The sequence below is a fragment of the Anabrus simplex genome, chromosome 2 (genome assembly GCF_040414725.1).
Source record: "Anabrus simplex isolate iqAnaSimp1 chromosome 2, ASM4041472v1, whole genome shotgun sequence".
NCBI lineage: Eukaryota > Metazoa > Arthropoda > Insecta > Orthoptera > Tettigoniidae > Anabrus > Anabrus simplex.
Genome location: NC_090266.1, coordinates 467,787,922 through 467,812,988, shown reverse-complemented (window position 1 = coordinate 467,812,988; position 25,067 = coordinate 467,787,922). Strand labels below are relative to the sequence as shown.

Genomic DNA, 25,067 nt, shown 5'->3' with positions numbered 1-25,067 from the left:
TCTCTGCCTCTGGGCAGCAGTACGAGGTGAAATAATGTTGTAGGTTGTCAGGCAACTTTACACTCCACTGGGCACACAATGTCTGTTGTCATAGCTAGTTGCAAACCCTCACTTTTACTTTATGTTTAATATTTTACATATTGTTACCACTTGGAGCTCTTCCTTCGATTATGAATATATGCACATTTCATCTTCATTTGCTGCATGTTTTATGCAAGGTTTTGATGTTATTGTACTTTAACTATACAAACTACAGTTATAAGTTGGAGCATTCTCCCCATAATACATGTATTGGCTGCCATCTTGAGAGAACTGAAAACAGCACTGTTACTAAAGAACTTCCACATCCACCATAGAATAAAGTTTAAAAATAGTTCCTTCCAACTTCAAAATATTGAAGTACGGTACCTGTGGTGGTTTCCAGTTTCTTTCTGCTGTTTAGAACACTTGTTTACTGTGATCACTCATTAGAAATACTGCTGTATATTTATGTCGTCTTTTTTGATGGGTGACTACTTTTTATAATTTTTGTGTTTGGCAGACTTTTTCAGGTGTCTTCTGTTTGGTGGATTTACAGCATCAACTAGCTAAGGAAATATTTTGTGCTGAGCTAACACAGTGGCCTGAAAACACGTTGGGCATCGTATTGGCCAAATTTGAGACAACTCTTGAGGAATTACTCTTTCCTAAATCGGTGCAGAAGGAAAATGTTCCTGGAGTTGATGCTGAGCTCCTCATGGAGCCTGAACACACTTTTCCAGTAAGTAACTCTAATATCTAGTGTCTAGTACTCATTACTAATTTAGTAGTAATAGGATTTGATTTTCTCAAAATTAAGGGGAAAATACCCTCTATAAGAGAGATAGTAAATAATTGCACACTTGAATCTTTGTAGGGGAAATTCATGGTGCTTGAGAAAGACCATATTTATAAAAAATATTAGAGGGCTGCACTTGAGATAAGCACTGCACGTTAAAAGAATCAGGAATCAAGTATTGCCCATTGAATATTTTAAACATAGCAGCAGTCGTAAACCTGTAGTGGGAATAGCTTGTAGTTTACCATGCTCCAAAGTTGTTTTGAATGCTTTTGACTTTCTGAGATGGCATAGGCACACCCTGCTTTTACAATTAACTAAGTTTGAACAAGATCTCTTAATGGATCAGTCATGACAATTGATTTAGGGTGATTATTGTATCAAGAGAAATGGTTGGTCATGCTGGAGAACTGTCCATGTTAGAAGTACCAGCAGTGCATTCATTTTGACACTACTGTTCAGAGGAAGGTATATGTGCCTGTAGCGACTAGCGTTGTATAAGTGGCCATAGTGAACCGCGTAATGTCCGCAGAACAGATTATAGGTACTGTCAGACTAATGTTGGGTAGGACCTTTTGGAACGATTAGGTTGAAGCTGGGCTATAAATACAATTGTTGCTTGACAGACTCTCACTCTTGGCTCACTACTATGCAGCCTGCCTCTTGTGGTGCAAAGAAAGTAATACCGATGAATGGCAAAGGGTTGTTCAATGATGAAAGCACATTTTGCCTCATTGCCAGTGAAGGTTATTGCTTTTGCAGCATCAATCATGTGGAAAACTCCTTCCTCGGTGTATACAGCATTCGCACATGGGATCAATGCCTCGAATTGGGTTGGGGTGAAGTGAGTCATAGCATACTATGTCTGTTTACGTTCTCATGTTTCTACAGGCGACAAATCAATGCATGGTTCATCCAGAACTTCTTTTACTGCCATTCATGCCACAATAGGGAAATGTGCCATTGCAGTAGGGCAACATTGGCCAACCTACCACATATGTAATCCAAGATGCTTTCCAACCAAGGTAGTTTATGAGAATTTAAAAGAAAATTATCACATATTATGGAGAACATGATCAACTGACCTGTTTATCATTGAGCATGTGTGGAACTGGATTGGACATCGTCTGACCTGGTCTTCAACAGCAGGGACAATCCTTTCCCTACTATGCTACCAGGTGGTACATGTATGGAACACTATTTCACAGGATTATATTAATCATTTCTGTGCAAGAGACTGAGCTCGATAGCTGCAGTCGCTTAAGTGCGGCCAGTATCCAGTAATCGGGAGATAGTGGGTTCGAACCCCACTGTTGGCAGCCCTGAAGATAGTTTCCATGGTTTCCTATTTTCACACCAGGCAAATGCTGGGGCTGTACCTTAATTAAGGCCACGGCCACTTCCTTCCCATTCCTAGGCCTGTCCTATCCCATCGTCGCCATAAGACCTATCTATGTCTGTGCGATGTAAAGCAAATAGCAAAATTAAAAAATATAAAAATTGTGCAAGAGTTGTGGCCTGCATCATAAGTGGTTGAGGGTTCTCAAAGTACTGAAACAGTATTTTGACACACCCTACAGATTATTCAAATAAGTATGTTCTTGTGCAAATGATTTTGTATAGTTTTGTGTGTATGGATATAATTTCCTTCTTCTTGGACCAGGTGTGTGTTGTAATTTTCATTTTCTGTTAATGTCTTTGGGATGTCAGGTCTACATATTCACTCATTTTCTGCTCTATTGCAATGTTTCTTACAAAAACACAGGTTGTATTGTAACTCATTTAATGCTGTCCTCAGTACTGGATATCTTATTGTAAGCACATTATGTTCTTCTAAATTATATAGTGCCTTCATTGACATATTAGAAGATATTAGAGCTTCAAACTTACTTATATTTTGGAACATGCAGAAAACCATCATTAAATGCTTTTTTAAATGTTTAAATTGAAAAACAACTTGTTTTTCCGTGCTTCATTGAATTTCTGTAGGGATGCAGTTTAACATGTTTGCAGCTGTTCGGATATCGGTAACCATCCCCCCATACTATAGTACTTTTTTTTTCCTTAACAGAGTTCATTTTTGTGTCCTTATGCAATTTAGATTATCATTTGAAATATTTCAATGATATTTTGTGCATAGGAACCATGGCACAGCAGCGCTATCAATGAGCTTTTCGCCTACGGTGCCATTTGATGCAGCATATGCATCATGACAGGTAACGAAGTGTAATGAAGGAAGGACTGTAGATATTCAATAACGTTTCTACAACACATAATTCGTTTTTGAACATTTCTCACAAAAAATGGTGTGTAGGCCATTGCTGTGTGAACAATCACTGTACAATGTACATAGCCAATATAGTCGCCTATAATAGTGCTCTGCAACAAACACAGATTAGATATGGCATTATTTAGAGTCAATTACTTCTGCATTTTGTGGAATTCCACGAAGTATTGCTCAAGACACAAGCCTCACTGTCATGGACACTTGCTGCAATAGTGCATGCTCTCCTGCGGCACCCCTCTTCGTAACACTGTCTGCACAGCTTCTGCAATCTACGCCCATTCTCCTTAGCCACACATCTACTGGCAAAATATGCTCATGTAAGCGGAGTCCTAGATTTTGGGAGTCTGTGAGACTGTGTTTCTATTGATCAGAAGGCCCTGCAACCTCACTATTCTCTATTGTCATCACAGAAAATTATGCCGAAATATAATGCCTATGGAGATAATAACTAACAATTCATCTGATGCCCAGATGGAGAATATGTTTAACAACAGCTTAACAATGCACACGTAAGAGGTCTACTTGTTTACATTGGTACAGGCAGAAATACGAGCTTTAAGGCGCAGAGCATGATGCAGGTGTGTTGTCATCGGCACTAAGTGAAAGTGGAGTCACGAAGCACATGTGGAGTCATGGCGCACGTCGTCATCGGGCGCGAACGTGTTAATAGTTCGTACCATACAAGGCCACCTTTGTATTATACCAAGTAAGTCATGCAGAGGTTGCTGTCCTTCATGCATGCTGCATGTCTGTAAACAAGAGCACGGTCACTGTCATACCATTTCTGTACACCTGTATAAAACCCTTGAACTTCAATGAATGGATTATTATATTGAAAAACAGTCCTTCTATTGTGTGAAGGCATTAAATCAGGTGAGCGAGCTGGCCATAAATCTGCACTAATTATTCTGTCCTCAAAAACATAATGCACTGCATTCTTGGAATTACGAGTGGTATGTGCTGTAGCCCTGTCTTTCTGGATATATTTGAGCGACCTCTCCTTTTCAGTAAGTTGAAGAAGGACCTTGTTCGGCATTAAATCTGCATTGGTTAGAATTATTGCTGTCGAACTAAAGGGAATATCCAATACACTCTGACCAGATACACATATAGATACTGCTGTGTTCTCAACATGTTCCATCAAGAACCTAACAAAATAGCACTGAGAGGATGTTCCCTCTAAAACAAATATGGTTTGACTTCACTTATTGTAATAACCCACTACGTAACATCAGTAACATAATATTATTATCAGTATCATATTATGCTATTTAACCTTTTAAGTGCTGAATTACCGGTTGACTGTTTGGTACTTCAGTGCTGAGTTTTATTCTTCCTATGTAAAATGTGTAGAAGCCTCAATTTTTAACTTATCAGTGGGGTGATTAGCTTAAAATGTTTACAAATGTTGGTTCTTTATAAATCTAAATGCAAATGGAAAATCCTACCCTTTTGTTAAATATCATTTTGAGAGAAACAACATTATACTTTTTGTGCCCATGAGTACACCACATTTATACACAGTAAAGAGCCCAAAATAAAAATGATTTCCTAAAATCTGTAGGCAAGTAATACATATAATGCCGTACAAGTACATAAGTTGATATTTTAAAATACTTTTTAAACCTGGAATGTGGTAAGAGTTCATGTTTTCCACCGGTTGTTTGTGATACCGATTTGTTCAACCAGCTGCATCAACTCCACTGGCACAAAAGTTTGAGAAAAATCAATGATTTTGGGGTTGTCATCAAACACTACTTGGCACCCAGTGTCTGTCACAGTTCTTTGAAAGTCTGGTGGAGAAAAATCATCTGTACGCCATGAAAATAGTGATGAAATAGCTTTTGAACTTGCCATGTTTTCTTCTCTTGTTTAGAAGGAGGCTCTGTTTCTTTCTCACTTAAAACATTTTCAGCACACTCTATATCACTCTCACTTTCAAAATTGCTTAACAATTCATTAAAATCATCATCTTCATCATCACTTTCCACTGTGGTTAATAACTGAAAGATTCTTTCATCCAAAATAAAATCGCTGCAAGAGCAACTGTAGCTTGTTGTTCCGTCATGTTTGTTTACATCATACATGAATTCCGCAGACGTCTACAAAAAGCTCTGCAAGTTACTTCCCGAAGCTATAAGCCGTGTATCGTAATCTATAATCTTCATTTCCATATTGACGAACTACGCAATTAGAAATAGGAAAGGATTTCCACCTATCAATACATGTTTATTGCACTTATTATGCTACAGGACCGGTTTCGACCCTTTACATAAGGTCATCCTCAGCTGAACCATGCATACATATCTATATGATGAAGCTATGATTAAGATAGTATTGTCAAAGGAATGCCATACGATAATACACATTAGGTCACATCCAAATGGGGCATGTCGTAACGTGAACTGGCATATATGTCACTATGTACAACAATGCAGTTTATGTCTAAAATAGTATGTTTAAGATCTTAAAATTACTTGATAAAACATATCTCGCTTAAAACTAATATATGTATATATGTACAAGATGAATACAATATATGGGAGCACTTCATGCACATGAACGTTCGTGTCTTGCTTGTTGGCTGACTCCCGTGTTCAAGTCTTATTTACACAGTTGTACACTCAGTTGCTGTTCCTGGAGTTTAAATGATATGGTTTGCTTGTAAAATTGTATAAGTAAAAGATTTTGTCTTCATGTATGTACATAGAGTAAAACACTTTCCAATTTTAAAAAGGTGCCAGACGTATGGTTAAAATTAGGCTAAAATATGTTAAGCTCTGCTGTGTGTGTTGCCTTATGTTAAATCAAATCATGTTGTCCTGTGACTTCCATAAAATTTGAGTGACATTGGGTTCGAAGTAGTGGCTCATTTCCCATTTGTAGCTGTGCAGTGATGTTATATTTACCTGTGGAAGATAAGATTGAGCTATGAGTGATATTTATGTTGGAGGAATGTCTAAACCATCTTTCTATTTCCTATATCAATGTTTCTTAAGAAAGGGCTTCCTTGCTTGTGCTAGCCTGCAATTTGTCCTCCTTATTTCTTCCATCAATAGTTATTCTACTACACAAGTAATAATATTCATTTACTTCCTTTAAGACTTCATTTCCTAATCTAATATTTCCTGCATCACCTGACTTTGTTCGACTGCACTCAATTACTTTTGTTTAGGATTTATTTATTTACATCTTGTACTTCTTCCCCAAGACTCTATCAGTAACATTCAGCAATTTTTTCAGATTATCTGTAGTCTCAGGTAAAATAACAATATCATCGGCAAATCTCAGGGTTTTCATTTCCTCTCCTTGGATTGTGTTTCCCTTTCCAAATTCCTCTTTATTTTCCTTCCAGCTGAACAATTCCTGAGTGTCTTAAGATGTGTCCTATCATTCTATCTCTTCTTCTCATCAAATTTAGCCAAAACGATCTCCTCTCACCAAGACCAGGTCTTCATTCTCCTCAAGATCAGAACTGTCCAATCTCAGTGAGAAGAAGATTCAGGAGATCAAGACCCTGGATGTTCTCTCTTACCAGAAGCGCGCCGTGAGTTTAGTTCTATAAATGCACATGCCAAGACACTAGACTTCACCTTGATAGCACAGAGTCTTACCAGGTTCATCATTTACTTCAGTAACACCTGCGAAGATCGCTGCACCCAAGGGGGCTGTTGCTCTTCGGAGCAGGGGAAGAATACTAAGTCTTTTTCCTCCCAAGAGGTTGGTGACGGCCACAGCCAAGGTGGTAGATTTGGCATCGTCGACCGGGGCTAGGAATTCACCTCCCAGCCCATCTTAACAAGAAAAGAAAGCAGGGAAGAAGGACTTCCTTACCAGGCGCTCCCCAGCTCCTCCTGCTAACAGGAGAATCATGCCCTCCATCTGGACGGTATACATCAGCGCCAGCTGGTCCATCTACGCAGAAACCTGTGCGCTTCTTTGTAGGAAGAACACTCGCTGCCGAAAAGCATTCAAAAAGCTCATGGCATGCATCTATCTCCATCTTGGATGGAGATATTAGTATAGATTAGAAAGCGTCTCGCCGCTTAAAACCTAACACTTATTTTAGTAGTCCACTGCGGCACTGTTACAGTGGAATTGTAGCGGTTATGAAAAACATCTTGCTGAACTGCGCCAGCTAATCTGTTAGTTCGAGGCGAGTATAGTCTGTATTCAAGGAATTAATCTCAGACTGGGTCACCAAACAGTCCTGAGAAATTTTAGACTATACTCGATGGAACAGGATTTTGCCAACCGGGCTTCTGGTGGCGTTCTGACATGTATTGCAAAATGGCCCCATTAAGTACCCAGCTGGAGGCAGTAGTGGATGTGTTTCATTGCCTGTCATAACTATACTGTTTGCAGTGTTTATTTCCCACCAGGCCAGCCCCTTAATATCAATGATCTTGTAGATCAACTCCTACCTCCTTTCCTCTTACTGGGTGATTTTAATGCCCATCACCCTTTACGGGGCTCTGAAATGGCTTAGCCCAGAGGGAGGGATTTGGAACAGTTAATAGGATTACCAGATTAATGCATTTTGAATAAAGGGGATCCAACCCATTTTAGCGTAGCACATGGTCATTAGTCTCTGCAGCCATGCGCTCGTTCCCTTGCTTCGGTGGGATATACACGATGACGATGACCTCTGTGAAAGTGACCAATTCTTACTTTGTTCAAACAGAAATCCATCTGGGAGGACTATAACGTGCCTTGTACGGAGTGGGAAATCCACAGTGCCTTGGCGCTTTGCAAGGACATGGTTCCTCCCCGATGGATTCTTAAATATGCTGTTTGGCCAAAGTTCACATCACTAGCTGTCTTTAATGATGCGAATAGTCAGAGTGTAGAAGACGATATAACTTATATCATGCAAGTTATTTTTTGCTGCTGCTGAGGAGTGCATGCCATCTTTTTCTGGGACTCCTCTATGTAAACTCGTTCCTTGGTGGAACGAAGAAATTACAGCAGCTATGAAAGAATGACGTCTCGCTCATAAACGCTATTGTAGGCAGCTTACTGTGGCCAACTTGGTAACATTAAGAAACTTTGCTCTAAGACGCGAGTTCTTATTCAAAAGAGTAAGAAAGCTTCATGGGACAGATATGTGTTGTCCATGAAGTCACATACTCCGTCATCTCAAGTGTAGACTAAACTTGGACACATTTCAGGTGTACAAGGATCATCCTCAGTACTGGGAATTTCCACTGCAGGCAGTATTGTCACTAATATACCCACAGTTGCTAACCACCTAACAAGCCATTTCAGTGATGTGTCTGGTTCCAGGAAGTACTATCTTGATTTCCTGGCTCTGAAGTTTTGCCACTTAAGCTTCAGAGGACTATAACGTGCCTTGGCGCTTTGCAAGGACATGGGTTCCCGACCAGTTATTGTCTATAATCGGATGTTGAAATACCTGGAAAATTCTAAATTCCCATGGAAGGAATTAGATATTTTTCACCAATAGAGCATGTCAAAAATTCTAAATTCCCTCCATGGGAATTTAGAATTTTCCATTCGGAATTGCTAGGCGGGCAATAATTCCATTGTGGAGATTTATCTCCCGTATGCAGTTATCAGACTGTGCCTCTTATAAGGGCTTCTCATAAGTTCACCTGCATACACCCCAGTGTCAGTGGGTAGGGTCTGACACATCCCACTCTGATGAGTCTAGTGTCAGACCTAAGACAAAACGCTGGTTAATAGAGCAAACGCCTGAAAAGCCTTACATTTGACATTGTTGAAATACCTTGCGAGGGTAGACTCTTATATCTCCATGGGATGTTTAACCGAATATGAATAGAGGGTGAGTTTCCATCACAGTGGCAAGAGGAAATAGTAATTCCTCTCCTCAACCCTGACAAAGATCCTAAGTATGCAGGAAGTTACAGACCTATTTGTCTCACTAACTGTCAATGTAAACTATTTGAGAGGATGGTGAATCACAGACTTGTGTGGTGTTTGGAGAAAAGGGGACTTTCGTCAGAGTACCAATGTGGTTTTTGAGCCTCCCGCTCTACCACTGATCATTTGGTATGCCTGGAGAGTTCTATCCAGGACACATTTCTCTGGAAACAGCTTTTGGATGATGTTTGATTTGACTTAGAAAAGGCCTATGACACCACGTGGCAGTATGACATTCTTTCAGTCTTGCATCAGTGGAGATTCCGAGGTTACTTACCAGTTTTTATTGCAAACTTTTTGTCCCTCCATCTATTCCATGTCCGAGTGGGGGGGATATTTGTAATATCATGTTGAGGAAAATGGCGTCCCTCAGGTAACGGTTCTCATTTTCACTCTGTTCGCGATTATCATAAACAGTATTGTTGTTGCTGTTGGTTCAGCAGTAATACCATCGTTATATGTAGACTATTTTGATCTGCATTATAGCTCACAAAGTATGGCATTCGCAAAGCGATAATTACAGCAAGCTATTTGGAGAGTTGAACAGATTTTAGTTTTTCATATAAGTCATCATATATGCCTGCATTTAGGAGGTGTTTTTGTTTTAGTTAGTGGTAAAGTTGCTGGCTTCATAACTTAAGGTTCACAGGTTAGAGCTTACATCATGACAATTTTTAATAATTTTAATTAGCTGTGAAGTCATGATAGATCTCAGGAAATCACTGGACAGGTGGAGGGAATATTTTGAAAATCTTCTTAACGGGAAAGGAGATCTTCCTGGTGGTGTCGCGTACAAGCGAGCTCATGGGGAGGAGGAAAATGATGTTGGTGAAATTATGCTTGAGGAAGTGGAAAAGGTGGTAAATAAACTCCTTTGTCGTAAAGCAGCAGAAAAAGATGAAATTAGACCTGAAATGGTGAAGTATAGTGGGAAGGCAGAGATGAAATGGCTTCATAGAGTAATAAGATTAACAGTTGGTAAGGTACTTTCAGATTTGACAAAAGCAGTAATTGCACCCATCTATAAGCAAGGAAACAGGAAGGATTGCAACAACTATCAAGGTATCTCATTGATTAAGCATATTAGACAAAGTATTCACTGACATCTTGGAAGGGAGGGTGCGATCAGTGGTTGAGAGAAAGTTGGATGAAAACCAGTGTGGTTTCAGGCGACAGAGGGGCTGTCCAAATCAGATTTTCACTATGCGCCAGGTAGTCAAAAATGCTACAAGAGGAATAGACAGTTTTGTTTATTTTTCGTAGATCTAGAGAAAGCATGTGTCAGTGTATCGAGGGGAAAGATGTCCATCATACTGGGGGACTATGGGATTAAGGGTATATTATAAAAATCAATCAAAGGCATTCATGTTGACAGTTGGGCTGCAATGAGAATTGATGGTAGAATGAAATGAAATGGTGTATGGCTTTTAGTGCCTGGAGTATCCGAGGACATGTCTGGCTTGCCAGGTGCAGGTCTTTAGATTTGACACACGTAGGCGACCTGCGCGTCGTGGTGGGTATGAAATGATGATGAAGACAACACATACACCCAGCCACCGTGCCAGCAGAATTAATCAATGATGGTTAAATTTTCCGACCCTGCCAGGAATTGAACCCAGGACCCCTGTGACCATTTAGCCGTGGAGGCGGACGATGGTAGAATGAGTTCTTGGTTCAGGGTACTTACAGTGGTTAGACACGGCTTTAATCTTTCACTTTTGTTGTTAGTAGTTTACATGGATCATCTGCTAAAAGGTATAAAGCGGCAGGGAGGAATTCAGTTTGGTGGAAATGTTGTACGGTAAGCAGTCTGGCCTATGCTGACGACTTGGTATTAATGGCAGATTGTGCCGAAAGCCTGCAGTCTAATATCTTGGAACTTCAAAATGGGTGCAATGAGTAGCCTATGGTATGAAAATTAGCATTTCGAAAACTAAATTGATGTCAGTAGGTAAAAAATTCAACAGAATTGAATGTCAGATTGGTGATACAAAGCTGGAACATGTAGATAATTTCAAGTATTTAGGTTGTGTGTTCTCCCAGGATGGTAATATAGTAAGTGAGATGGAATCAAGGTGTAGTAAAGCTAATGCAGTAAGCTCGCAGTTGCTATCAACAGTGTTCTGTAAGAAGGAAGTCAGCTCCCGGACGAAACTATCTTTACATCGGTCTGTTTTCAGACCAACTTTGCTTTATGGGAGCGAAAGCTGGGTGGACTCAGGATTTCTTGCTCATAAGTTAGAAGTAACAGACATGAAAGTAGCGAAAATGATTGCTGGTACAAACAGCTGGGAACAATGGCAGGAGGGTACTTGGAATGAGGAGATAAAGGCTAAGTTAGGAATGAACTTGATGGATGAAGCTGTACACATAAACCGGCTTCGGTGGTAGTCATGTGAGGCAAATGGAGAAGGATAGGTTACCTAGGAGAATAATGGAGTCTGTTATGGAGGGTAAGAGAAGTAGATGGAGACCAAAACGACGATGGTTAGACTCAATTTCTAATGATTTAAAGATAAGAGGTGTGGAATTAAATGAGGCCACAGCACTAGTTGCAAACAGAGGATTGTGGCGACGTTTAGTGAATTCACAGAGGCTTGCAGACTGAACGCTGAAAGGCATAATGGTCTATAATGATGATGCATGTATTTTTAATTACCTTTTGCATTAATCCTTATGTTTTTTCATACGTCCTTTTACTGATAATATATCTTTTAAATGTTTAATCACAATATTATATCTGTCAGAAAAATGTTTTATACTGTATACTGTATATATCCATAAGGTGGGGCTGCCTGTCCGAGGCGGTAAAGGTGTGCTTGGTTCACCAGGAAGGACATGGGTTTGATTCTCCATCAGGAAGTAAAAAAATTTCAGAAATGAAATTTCCACTTTCGGAGGTGCACATGGCTCTGAGGTTAACTCAGTCTACACCAAAAATGAGTACCAGGTTAATTCCTAGGGGCAAAGGCGGCGGGGTGTAGAGCTAACCACTCTACCCCATGAAGTGCTGAGGTTACCGATAGTAGAAGCCTTTACCTTCCATCGCTCCAAGGGCCTTCCTGGCCTGTACGGAGATGACTTTGGTGTTTTTGCTTTGCTTTTATATATATTCATCAGGAAGATGTATGTATGTGTATGGAAGCATGTAAAAGATATAAAGTTAAAAACAACAGCAAAGAACAAAAGTAACTTCAAATTAAATGAAATTAAAAGACAAGCTTGATAGCTGTAGTTGTTTAAGTGCGGCCGGTATCCAGTATAAAAAAATAGCGGGTTCGAACCCCACTGTTGACAGCCCTGAAGATGGTTTTCTGTGGTTTCCCATTTTCACACCAGGCTGTACATTAATTATGGCCACGGACGATTCCTTCCCTCTCCTAACCCTTTCCTGTTCCATTGTCGCCATAAAACCTGTCTGTGTAAGTGCGACATAAAGCAATTTGCAAAAAAAAAAAAAAAAATTAAAAAATAAAATAAAAGAGACTTAGCTTAATGGAAACTCAAACCTGTGCACTTTCCACTTCAGTTGTGAGCATCTTGACTACTGTACTACAAGAATGCTTCCCCAAATGCTGGCTTACATGCCAGCTTATAACTTGTGGACAAAAATTGAAGGGTTAAAATCTCAAGATTTTATGCTAAAAAAAGGTATTGATTTCAAGCCCAGATACAGTATTTTAACCTCATGAAAGCTCAACAAAGTGAGTGTCTGTAATACTACAGACTCCCATTCTTAGGCATGTTGATGATAATCAGCTGATGCAAATACATGAATGTAAGATAAGACATCTGGTGATAGCAAAAAATTGCTGAAAATCAGTCTAGCCTACCCGCAGTGCTTACATGGATATAGTGGTATGCAAGCTGAAGTACCAGGTGATTTCTATCACTTGGTAGTTTACCTCCCATGTAGCTGTCATTTCATATATCAGAGCCAATTAAAAATGTTCTGTGACTTTGAGGATGTTGAGTACAAAATGTTCTATAATGTAGCAGCATCTGACTTCTTTCTCTGATTTCAGCTATTGAAAAATTATTTCTCAAGTCTCATGTATGAAGGACATAAATCTTACTTTTAATCTCAAGAGCAGTGCCCGAAGATAAGACTTCTCTGAGAGTGATTGTGGAGATATGTATTTGTGGATTGTTCATAGATAGCTTGCCTTGTATGACTATTCAAGATGGTTCGACGTACATTGTATGTCTGGTGGACCATACTCATTCGGTCCGTTTGATGTACCACGTTTGGCCGGTACAGGCGGAACTTACAATACCTATTACTCGTGCATCAATACTGCTTTGCGGGATCTTTTTTCACCTTATGAATCAGGAAGTTGTGTACTTTCCTTTCATCTCTGTTTCATAATTAGAACTACTACAAAATTGATTGATATATATTGCTTTTGACTCATTCCAATAAGGGATAAAACATGAGATACACTCTATTGAGTTTCAAGGAAGTTACTTTAGAATGTATTATGTCCTTTCCTGTGATCTTGAGAATGTTTTGTGAACTATAACTTGAAATTTCTTGCCACTTATAAAGGGGAAGTACCGAAAGCAAATACTATGCAGGTACTTTTGTTTTGCAAAACTTAATGTAAAAAGCTGCAGTGCAAAAGTATACTGTATAGAATAGGTGGAATCGTAAATTTTACTTAAATATATATGTAGAGGCTACTCAGTCACAGAAAAAGGGCCGGACCAGCTCATCCTCTTATGAGCAGAGAGATTCTTGGTTTGATAGCTAGCAATAATGGAAATTATGTATTGGGAAGCTGTATTTTCGGTAGTTACTATGCATAGCAAAGGGTTGCTGCGGAAGTGATAGACAGCACAGATGAAGAAAGAGTTTCGGCTGTAATAACTTGTGGACAAAAATTGAAAGGTTAAAATCTCAAGATTTTATGCTCAAATAGGTATTGATTTCAAGCCCAGATACAGTAGGTAGATTTCATCACGAGCATGCAAAGGATCCCCTTCACGGGTGTGCTGGGTACCAGAAGCATTTTGAGTCTGTTTTAGATGCTTTTCTGCTCTTTTTTGCAACATAAAAGATAAATAGATACGTGGCAGAATGTATACTTGGTGCCCCGCTTGAAACCGAGGTCGCTCACCAGGAGATGGGAGCCGGTGACAGGGGAGGAAATTTGTGTTCTTGGGGCTTGTAATGTTGATAGGGATAATGCAGAAACCCACCCTGAAGAGCTATTTCCCCAAGGATAGATTTTAAGAAACTCCTGTATTCCGTTAACCAAAGGCAGTGGACAGGTTTGAGCTCGTCTTGTGATATTTAAATTTTGTTGACACTGCTACACAGGATACATGTAAGGGGGCCTAAAAAGCTTTTCAAAATTTCAGCCTTTCCTGGAGGTTATACATGGAAATATTCAGACTGCCTATATCACCAATGAAAATATTTCTTGTTTTGTAAATATGCCTGAAACAAATACTAAAAATGGGACTTATCAAAATGATATATTTTTACTAATACACAGTTCAAAATTATTAGGGCAACATGTTTTGTAATATCTGGGATGTGAATGTTAATTTGGTAGATGGGGTTGCAGTGGCCGTACAACATACCTTGAGACCTTAGCTACTTAGGGTATGTCAAATTGAAATTATACTCCATCTGTCAAGTGACCCCTCAAAACAAAGTGAATAGCGGTGCGTCCGTGTGTGGTTGTGAGGTACACTGACATTTGAGCACGTTGTACGTAAACCAGTACATCCCATCAGACATCTAAACGAGGTTCAAGTCGCAAGGGCCATAACTTTGATCCAGGAAGGATAGACTTTTTATCGTGTTGCTGTGGATCGCAGTGTCTCTCCGTTAGTTATTCAGCACTTGTGGAATCGCTACATTGAGACAGGCCGGTTCACAAGGAGTGTTGGACATGGTTGTGGACACATGACAACCCCACAGGATGACTGATATCTGACCATCTGTGCATTGCAGCGTCGTTCAGCAACTGCCAGACCTCAGAAGGGTCACTGGAGTCACGTTGTTTGACCAGGCAGTAAAGAACAGGTTAAGAGAAATGTCCTTATGACTCAGACATCCTGTTCGAGTGCCTCGCTTAACGTTGCAACATCGTGCAACTCTCCTTCTGTTTGCTTTTACCCACGTCAACTGGCAACTTCGCCAATGGAGTACTGTGTTATTCACAGACAAGTAAAGATTTCCCCAGACACAGCGTGATGGACGTCAACGCGTATGGAAATGCCCTGGTGAACAGTACATGCCAAATGTTGTCCAGGAAGGCGACCGATTCGGCAAGGTTGTGTGATGATGTGGGGTGGCATCAGTATTGATGTCCGTACGGATCTTGTTGTCGTCTGTGATAATCTTACTGCTGTGGGGTACATCGAGCAGATACTGCTACAGCATGTGTTGGTTGCTGCATACGGTGTTGGCCCTGATTTCGTACTCATACACGACAATGACAGGGCTCATGTAGTGGGCATCACCAGAGCTGTCTTCCGAGAACTGGACATTCAAGAGATGGAATGGCCAGCAGTGAGTCCCGAACTTAATCCCATCGAGAATGTGTGGGATAGGCTTGGCAGAATTGTTTGCGGGCGTCCTGTTCCACTACAGACTCTCCAAGACCTCGAACAGGCTCTCATTGAAGAATGGGACCTGATACCGCAATGTGACCTCCGTCGACTTATACGGAGCATGCCACGTAGGTGCCAAGCTGTGATAAATGCTCGTGGAGGACATTTACCATACTGAACCTCTCCAACTGTGATAAAAATCCACCCTCGAAGACTGTTATCACTTTGTTTTTGCCCCTATTTGGACATTTCCGTTTGTATCTTAGAAGTGAAGCTTCCACGGTGTGAAGAATTATTTAATTTAATTTCCGGGTTGAACCGTGTTGTACTTGTACGCATATCACGTACAGTTTGCCGACGTTTCGAATACATTGCAGTATTCTTTGTCAAGGCGACTGAAATACCCCTACTCGATCCGAGGTAATCAGTCTCCCAGGCAGAAATTACACTACTAGAGTGGCCTTGATCTTGGCCTTTTATATCCTAGCCTTTCTGGCTGACGTAAGCCCTGGCTGTCTCGCGAGGCTTCTGGAAAGTATATGTCACAGCCAGGTAGTGGGGGCTTGCCCGCGCTGTTATGTAATGGGGTTGCGGCCCGTGTGTTTATGTTGTGTGTTCTTAAAATGAATGCGAATCCATCGATGTTCTTTTGTATACTTCAACGGTAAAGAATATAGGTTTAATTGGTATTGTTTTGTGGAACATGGCATACATTCAAAAAAAAAGTTCCCCTAATTTTTTCTGAACTGTGTATTTCGGGTTGTTATGGACAACCCTGTACTGCAGTCATCACATACACTGTGGAAAAAAAAAAAAAGTACACCTTGAAAGACATCGATTTTGATCGGATGACGGTAGATGCCACCTGGGGGATAGTAGATGTTACTGATAATGGTTTCAACATTGTCCGCCAACAGATAGCATAGTAACATAGCTGCCAGTGCGCCATTGGCGTGTACCCTTTAATAGGAAATATTTACAGCCATAAGGCTCAGTGTAATGTAAACGTGTAAAGCAAATGGGCGCCATGCCACGGAGACGCACTCTTGCTTCCTACAGCCAGCTGAGCGTGTTTGACAGGGGTCAAATTGTGGCCTTCCAAGTAGCAGGATGGTCCTTTCGGAGAATTGCCACACAAATTGGATGTGCTGCGTCAGTTGTGCAACGATGCTGGTTGCAATGGTCACGTGAACATTCTCACACCCGTGGATGAGGTTCTGGACGTTCATGCAGCACAGACATCTGGCAAGATCATCATATTTTAAGGGCAACAGTGGCAGATCGTACAGTTACCGCAGCACAGGTAAGAGGGTTTATGAGCCCAGAAGTGTCAGCACGAACTGTTGCCAACAGGTTACTAGCAGTGGGACTACGGGCATAGCACACCTCTAGCCCGTCTTCCACTAACGCCACAGCATCGACGTCCATGGCTCGACTGGTGCCGTCAGAGGATCACTTTGAAGTTGGAATGGCGGGCCGTGGTCTTCAGCGATGAAAGCAGATTCTGCCTGCACGCAAGTGATGGTCGTTTGCGCGTACGATGTAGACCTGGCGAGTGCTGTCTCGTAGAGTGCATTCATCCAAGACACACTGGGCGCACCCCAGGGGATATACTAAAGACAATGGGTTGGGATATAGTACCATATCTGAAGTACTTGTTTGATTATTGTTTGCATGAAGGAACTTTACCAAATGAATGGAGAGTTGCTATAGTAGCCGCTGTATATAAAGGAAAGGGTGATAGACATAAAGCTGAAAATTACAGGCCAGTCAGTTTGACATGCATTGTATATAAGCTTTGGGAAAGCATTCTTTCTGATTATAGAAGGCAGTTTGGGTTTAGGAAAGGTTATTCCACTGAAGCTCAACTTGTAGGATTCCAGCAAGATATAGCAGATATCCTGGATTCAGGAGGTCAGTTGGACTGTACCGCGATTTACCTGTCTAAGACATTTGATAGGGTAGATCATGGGAGACTACTGGTAAAAATGAGTTTGATTGGACTTTACAAAAGAGTGACTGAATGGGTGGCTCTGTTTCTAGAAAATAGAACTCAGAGAATTAGAGTAGGTGGAGCTTTATCTGTCCCTATAATAATTAAGAGGGGAATTCCTCAAGGCAGTATTATTGGACCTTTGTTTTCTTATATATATCAATGATATGTGTAAAGAAGTGGAATCAGAGATAAGGCTTTTTGCAGACGATGTTATTCTGTATAGAGTAATAAATAAGTTACAAGATTGTGAGCAACTGCAAAATGACCTCGATAATGGATAATGTTGTGAGATGGACAGTAGCCAATGGTATGATGATAAACGTGGATAAAAGTCAGGTTGTGAGTTTCACAAATAGGAAAAGTCCTCTCAGTTTTAATTACTGCGTTGATGGGATAAAGGTTCCCTTTGGGGATCATTGTAAGTACCTAGGTATTAATATAAGGAAAGATCTTCATTGGGGTAATCACATAAATATGATTGTAAATAAAGGGTACAGATCTCTGCACATTGTTGTGAGGGTATTTAGGGGTTGTAGTAAGGATGTAAAGGAGAGAATACATTTGTCTCTGGTGAGACCTCAACTAGAGTATGGTTCCAGTGTATGGGACCCTCACCAGGATTACTTGATTCAGGAACTGCAAAAAATCCAAAGAAAAGCAGCTCGATTTGTTCTGGGCGGTTTCCGACAAAAGAGTAGCGTTACAAAAATGTTGCAAAGTTTGGGCTGGGAAGACTTGGAAGAAAGGAGACGAGCTGCTCGACTAGGTGGTATATAGGATGCTAAATGGTTTATTTTGTCACCTATTCAATACATATAAATTTTACACACGGGAATTTATTATTAATTCCGCTTGAGACATGTTTCGCCCTTCATTGAGGGCATCATCAGTCAAATTACCTCCTCAAGGCAAAAATCAGGTACCTGATTAGTATTTAACATGCACAAATTAATACACATTACAATGGGAAAATTAAGTACGAGGAACTCTTGTACAATGGTGATGGTAAAACAATATAAGTTTAAAGAATAAGAAGTCGGCACCAATGCTTAATATTACTGGGTAATTATAGCAGAGTTCAGCAGTGGTGCTCTGAAGAATAATTGATGCACTCATAGGAGATTATAAAGTTTATAAAATTATTTACAGTATAACAGTCGGGGGGGGGGGGGGGGAAGGGTGTAGTGCTCGGCGTCAATGTTTTTAACAAAAATTACTGCCAATGGTTCTTAACTATACAGTAAATTTACATTATCCAATTGAACAGTTCAATTGAACATTTACCTACAAATAACTGCCATCTTTGTTGCCATTCAAATGCACTATTTACTCAATGACACTCATTGAGTCTCCATCCACGCTGACCAGTTCACCGTACCGAACCCGGTGCTTCAACCAGACAACTTTCTGTTTGATCCCTATAGAACCTCATTTGGCTATGGGATATTTTCCCTGCCCCCTATGATTATTAACTAAGATTAAACCACTCTGCATATTTCTGATATGTCAATGCTACAATCATCTTCCAACGATTAAAGCAACGGGACGCACTTGGTAATATACTTTTTTTATGTCCTTGCTCACCAAGCTGCTCTCTTGTAAATATGTATATAAACTGTAAATTATGAACTGTTCAATTGGATAATGTAAATTTACTGTATAGTTACCAACCATTGGCAGTAATTTTTGTTAAAAACATCGACTCCGAGCACTATACCCTTTCCCCCCCGACTGTTATACTGTAAATAATTTTATAAACTTTATAATCTCCTATGAGTGCATCAATTATTCTTCAGAGCACCACTGCTGAACTCTGCTATAATTACCAGTAATTTTAAGCATTGGTGCAGACTTCTTATTCTTTAAACTTATATTGTTTAACCATCACCATTGTACAAGAGTTTCTCGTACTTAATTTTCCCATTGTAATGTGTATTAATTTGTGCATGTTAAATACTAATCAGGTACCTGATTTTTGCCTTGAGGAGGTAATTTGACTGATGATGCCCTCAATGAAGGGCGAAACATGCCTCAAGCGGAATTAATAATAAATTCCTAAGTGTAAAATTTATATGTATTGAATAGGTGACAAAATAAACCATTTAGCATCCTACATTCAGTATCTTCAATACAGACAACAATGATTTTTATCACTAGGTGGTATGTTCCGAGCTGTGAGTGGAGGGATGGCATGGGAGGACATTAGTAGATGAATAAGTTTGAGTGGTGTCTTTAAAAGTAGGAAAGATCACAGTATGAAGATAAAGTTGGAATTCAAGAGGACAAATTGGGGCAAATATTTGTTTGTAGGAAGGGGAGTTAGGAATTGGAATAACTTACCAAGGAAGATAGATGTTCAATAAATTTCCAATTTCTTTGCAATCATTTAGGAAAAGACTGGGAAAGCAACAGATAGGGAATCTGCCACCTGGGCGACTGCCCTATGAGTGATTGATTGATTGATTGATTGATTGATTGATTGATTGATTGATTGATTGATTGATTGATTGACTTATAGTCTGGGGTCGAATAAGCTACAACTCTCATTCACCTTTGGTGTTTGTGGAGGGAAAGCTGACCAGCGCTCAGTACGTGCAGAATGTTGTAAGACCCGTTCTTTTGTCATTCTTGCAACAGGAAGGGGATGTGTTCTCCCAACATGATAATGCTCGCCCACACACTGCGCGTAAAACACAACACGCTCTGCAAGCCGTGCAGCAACTTCCCTGCTCAGCACATCTCCGGACTTGTCTCCCATCAAGCATGTGTGTGATATGATGGGACGACAATTGACATGTGCAACTTGTCAACCCACAACTCTTGCAGAACTACGTGAACAGGTCGAACAGGCGAGGTATAATGTATCTCAAGACAGTATTCGCCATGTGTATGATGGAATGGATTTCAGAATCAGTGCCTGCATTGCCGCTTATGGAGGATACGTCATGTATTAATATGGGTGTTTCAGCATGGATCGACACCTGGTACCTCAGTACCGCTTGAGCTATTGTTTCGTAAATGTAATCATTTCATGCACTCGCATATTCTCTGTTTCAACAATAAATCTTGAGTGAATTGGTAAACTCTAAGAGGGTGTACTATTTTATTTTTTTTTCTGGCAGTGTTTATTACTGGAAAAACAGTGGACATGATCTCAGTATCCCCAAATTTTCATTACATTAAGTTTCTTAGATATAACATCACGAATTCTTTAATTTGATGGTGTCTAAACTTCTGTTGAGTTTCAATTTAAATACTGCCTGGAAAGTGAGCAGCTTGGGATTAAATTGCTGGCTTGTAATCGTACAAAATTCCATCCCCACGTTAAGTCAATTTTTGTATTTATGGCAATATTTATACCAAAATTATAGGTTAATGTATTTTTGTATTGTCAGTGTCATTTATTTCATTGTAGGAATACTGTAGGTATTCATTAATGTATCATTAACAAAGTAACTAAAGTAATAGATGGTATTCGTGATCACAAATTTGTTTTTGTCATAGTTAAAAAAATGTGAAAGAAAGCAAGGTATTAAAATTAGGACTATTAGGCAGTACCATATGGTTGACAAACAGGCATGAGGGAGTTTTAAAAAAATACTATGATCGGTGGAAAACAGTAAATAAACATGTAAACAGACTCTGGGATGGGTTTAAAGCAATTGTTGAGGAATGTGAAAATAGGTTTGTACCTTTAAAGGTGGTAAGGAATGGTAAAGATCCACTATATTATAACAGAGAAGTAAAGAGACTAAGAAGGAGGTGCAGGTTGGAAATAAATAGATAGAAATGCCTGCGGAAGTAAGGAGAAATTGAAGGAACTTACTAGGAAATTGAATCTAGCAAAGAAGTCAGCTAAAGATAACATGATAGCAAGCATAATTGGTGGTCATACAAATTTTAGTGAAAAATGGAAAAGAATGTATATTTCTCAGCTTCCAGATAGGGAATTGAAACCACTTCTTTGTGGGTGAAACAAGAAAGTCTTCACTATCTTGGCTAACGAGCCTTACTCTCACCAAAAGCAAAAGGGACAGGAAGAGATAATTTCTGTTAGTTGTAAAACAACAGAGTTTTTGATAGTTCTGTCTGTCAATGAAGAAGCTGGATGTTATTGTAATAAATTTTGACATACTGGTTCTCACTAAAAATTTAAAATATCACAGTTGATTTAAACAAAGTACAATTATTTTACAAGGATGTGAAAGAGCGAGTAGTAGTCTTCACTTCATTTCTCAAAAGTAGGTATCCTTATTGTACTGATCTTCAAACTACTGACGAAAGTGTTGAAACAGATATGTTTTTATGTGTATAAAACTTGAAATTTGCTCTATCTCAGCATTAAGGTATATGGAGTCTCCTCCCTGAAGGGGATCGGTGGTCTAACTATTCGTTGTTATATATACTGTAGATGTCAGCTTATTTTATGCTTGTTTCACTATCCAAATTACACTTCAAACTTTGTTACTAGTTCCTCCAGTTCAATCAATCATTCATGGTGTTCTGAATGTCTGCTTCTTCAATTACTTTAAATTCGTGACTTTTATTCTTCTATTTTCCTACATTTATGTGGGATTTTTCTTATCTTATACACCCCACATCAAGACCAAATATATGTAAAAATTCCCATCCTCCTGGTGAAGACGAGAAGCAAAAGTGAGGTCGTTGGGTCTGAAAAGAAATGGATGTAGCACTGGAATTGATGAGGAGAGCCCCTCTATTTGAAAACCATTACTGTATGAAGATGGGGAGACTGTTCTTGTCCTCTTGTGGTTTCATACTTGTCCATGCGTGTATTTAATGTTGCTTCGTCTTTCAATGCTGACCTATCAATGTGTTTATCCGGTACTGTTTAGTGTTCCTCTCTTTTTATATTTTACCTGATTTTTCACTTGTTTGATTTTTTCCAGTACTTTTATGACCCATCACTGTGGCTATTCTAATACATTCCCATTGAAGTTCCTAACTTCCTTTGTATGAGTTTGTCACTTGTTTTTCCTTTCCTTTCCTTTTATTCGACGTGTCTTCAAATATAATTCCACGTATTATTTTGTGATTGGATTTTTTTCTGTTATGCATAGTAAAAGAAATATGTATGGTTTATTATTATTGTGCTAGTTCAGAATGGTACATAAATCTAAGGGATTGATTTTGTACTTCCTTTGCATTTTTGCATCATTTTTCAGGGCATTATATCTCCAAAGATACACGTGTCAGCAAAAATTACAGTAGGAGAAAGTGTGAATGAACATCTTCAGAAGATTAATTCTTCTCTTTTTCATAGTCGGCACATGTGGCATGGCAAGGTATGTTTTAGGTATTGTAATTGACAGGGAACGGATTTATATGTAAATACATCTCTCTTTAGGAAGCTAAAATTAATTATATTTTGCATTATCTTTACGAATCATAACGTGTGGAGTTGAAAAATGGAGTATTCATTTTCCATATTTTTCCATATTTTGGAGTTTAGCACATATGTTCCATATTCTTCGTCATTAAAATCAATATAGTCCATATTTCGACTAAAAAGTAGTCCTCTCAATAATGGAGAAATAAATTAAAAATCTGTATTCGAAAAATTAATATTTTAACTGGTGCGCAAGTCATTATCACTCCTGTCTACGTCTGGGCTGATAAAATAAGCTGATAACCAGTGCAAAGAAAGAGAGAGGTTGAGCCCGGAAGTGGTGGAGATCAGCCGGTCAGTACCGTGACTACCTGAATCACACTTACAGCACTGATAAGCTGCATTACATAACATCGACTGTATCTGTGACATAATTTTGTAACTAGGGAAATCTCATTCATCGACGATGTGCTAGTGGTTTCCGGATTAGTTCGTAATTCTGGCATTCCCTTTGATTGCTTCATAACTCAATCTAGTTCAGTTCACCACCAGTCATTCACAGTTTGAATTAGCAGTGAGACGGATCATAGTGTTCTTGTACGTTAAGTGTGTGCAGTTGTATAGTGATATTCATAGAATACATTAACGTTGTTTCAATATGCCTAAAGTAGCTCAATCAACCAGTTTAAAATTGAAAAGTTATGTATCAGAATTTAAAGAAGATGGTTTATCAACTGACAGTAATATATTATTTTGTAATTTGTGTCATTGTACAGTGACATCTACTCAAAGGTTCCTTGTACAACAGCACGTTTCAACCAGTAAACGCCAGGCTAACAAACAACGAGATTCCAAGCAGAGACTGTTGTTTCCGACACAACCAGCAACTTCCAGTGTAACGTCCGAGTTCAACACCGATCTCTGCCGTGCTCTCATCTCTGCTGACATACCTCTCTTCAAACTGAATAATCAGTGCTTCAGGGAATTCCTCAAGAAATGTACTAAACGATCCATCCCGGATGAGTCAACGTTCAGAAAAACGTACTGTTCAGCCATATACAATGAAACTGTTCGGAAGATACGGCAAGAGATTAAAGACGGTCCAATTTGGGTTTCCATTGATGAGACAACAGACAAAGAAGGCAGGCTAACTGGCAACGTAATCATTGGTTTGTTAAGCGAAGATTATTATAAACGGATTCTCTTACATTGTGATGTTCTAGAAAAGTGCGATAACAAAACTATAGCAAAACTGTTCAATGAGGCTCTGGGTATCCCCTGGCCACAGGGCGTTAAGTATAATAAAGTGTTACATTTTATTAGCGATGCCGCACCTTATATGATAAAAGCCGGAGAAGCATTATGTGTTGTATATCCTAAGATGATTCATTTAACATGTGTAGCACATGCCTTTCATCGTGTGGCAGAAGTGATAAGAGGCAGTTACCCCAAAGTAGATTTATTGATTTACTCAGTGAAAAATGTTTTTCTCAAAGCCCACAGAAAAGTTCATCTTTTGAAAGAAATGTACCCAGAGATTCCATTGCCGCCTAAGCTGATTCTAACTAGGTGGGGTACGTGGTTGCAAGCGGTTGAATATATAGACTGTATTAAGAACGTTCTGCATGCCATGGACTCTGAAGATGCAGCCTCACTTGAAGCCGCGTAAACAGTTGCCTGCGATGCAAGTGTGAGAAATGACTTATATTACATTCAGCATAATTTTTCATGCATCACAAAAACACTGAAAAGGCTCCAAAACTCGCATCTCTCACTTTCTGAAAGTTGTGAAATTGTGAATAAAACTGTAGAACAACTAAATTGTGGTACAGGTAAAGTTGCAGATGTAGCAAACATGAAGATGGCCACTGTACTTTCAAAGAACCCTGGATATGAAGAAATGACAAAGGTTTCTGCAATGCTGTGTGGAGATTTAAGTGTAAAATTAACATTGAATTTAACCCCAGCAGATATTGTGAAAGTGAATTATGGCCCCATTACCTCTTCCAATGTTGAACGCAGTTTCACTCAATATAAATCTGTCCTTAGAGATAATAGGAGAAGATACACTTTCCAGCACTTAAAAGAATATTTTGTAATCCATTGTTTTGGTAATTGAGAATAAAGGATTGTGTGTTCTTCAAAT

General features: G+C 39.4%; 1 protein-coding gene across 6 annotated transcripts in view; it reads left to right on the top strand.

Moving 5' to 3' along the window:
- Positions 1–25,067, top strand: part of LOC136862890 (spermatogenesis associated 6-like protein) — a 220,983-nt gene that overhangs the window by 39,906 nt on the left and 156,010 nt on the right. For 5 of the 6 annotated variants that reach the window (XM_067139171.2, XM_067139166.2, XM_067139167.2 and 2 more), the window contains exons 3-4: positions 542–760; positions 22,758–22,877. In XM_067139171.2, the coding sequence (XP_066995272.2) occupies positions 542–760; positions 22,758–22,877 (339 nt within the window). The remainder of the gene's footprint in view (positions 1–541; positions 761–22,757; positions 22,878–25,067) is intronic. The other variant, XM_067139169.2, reaches the window with a different exon arrangement.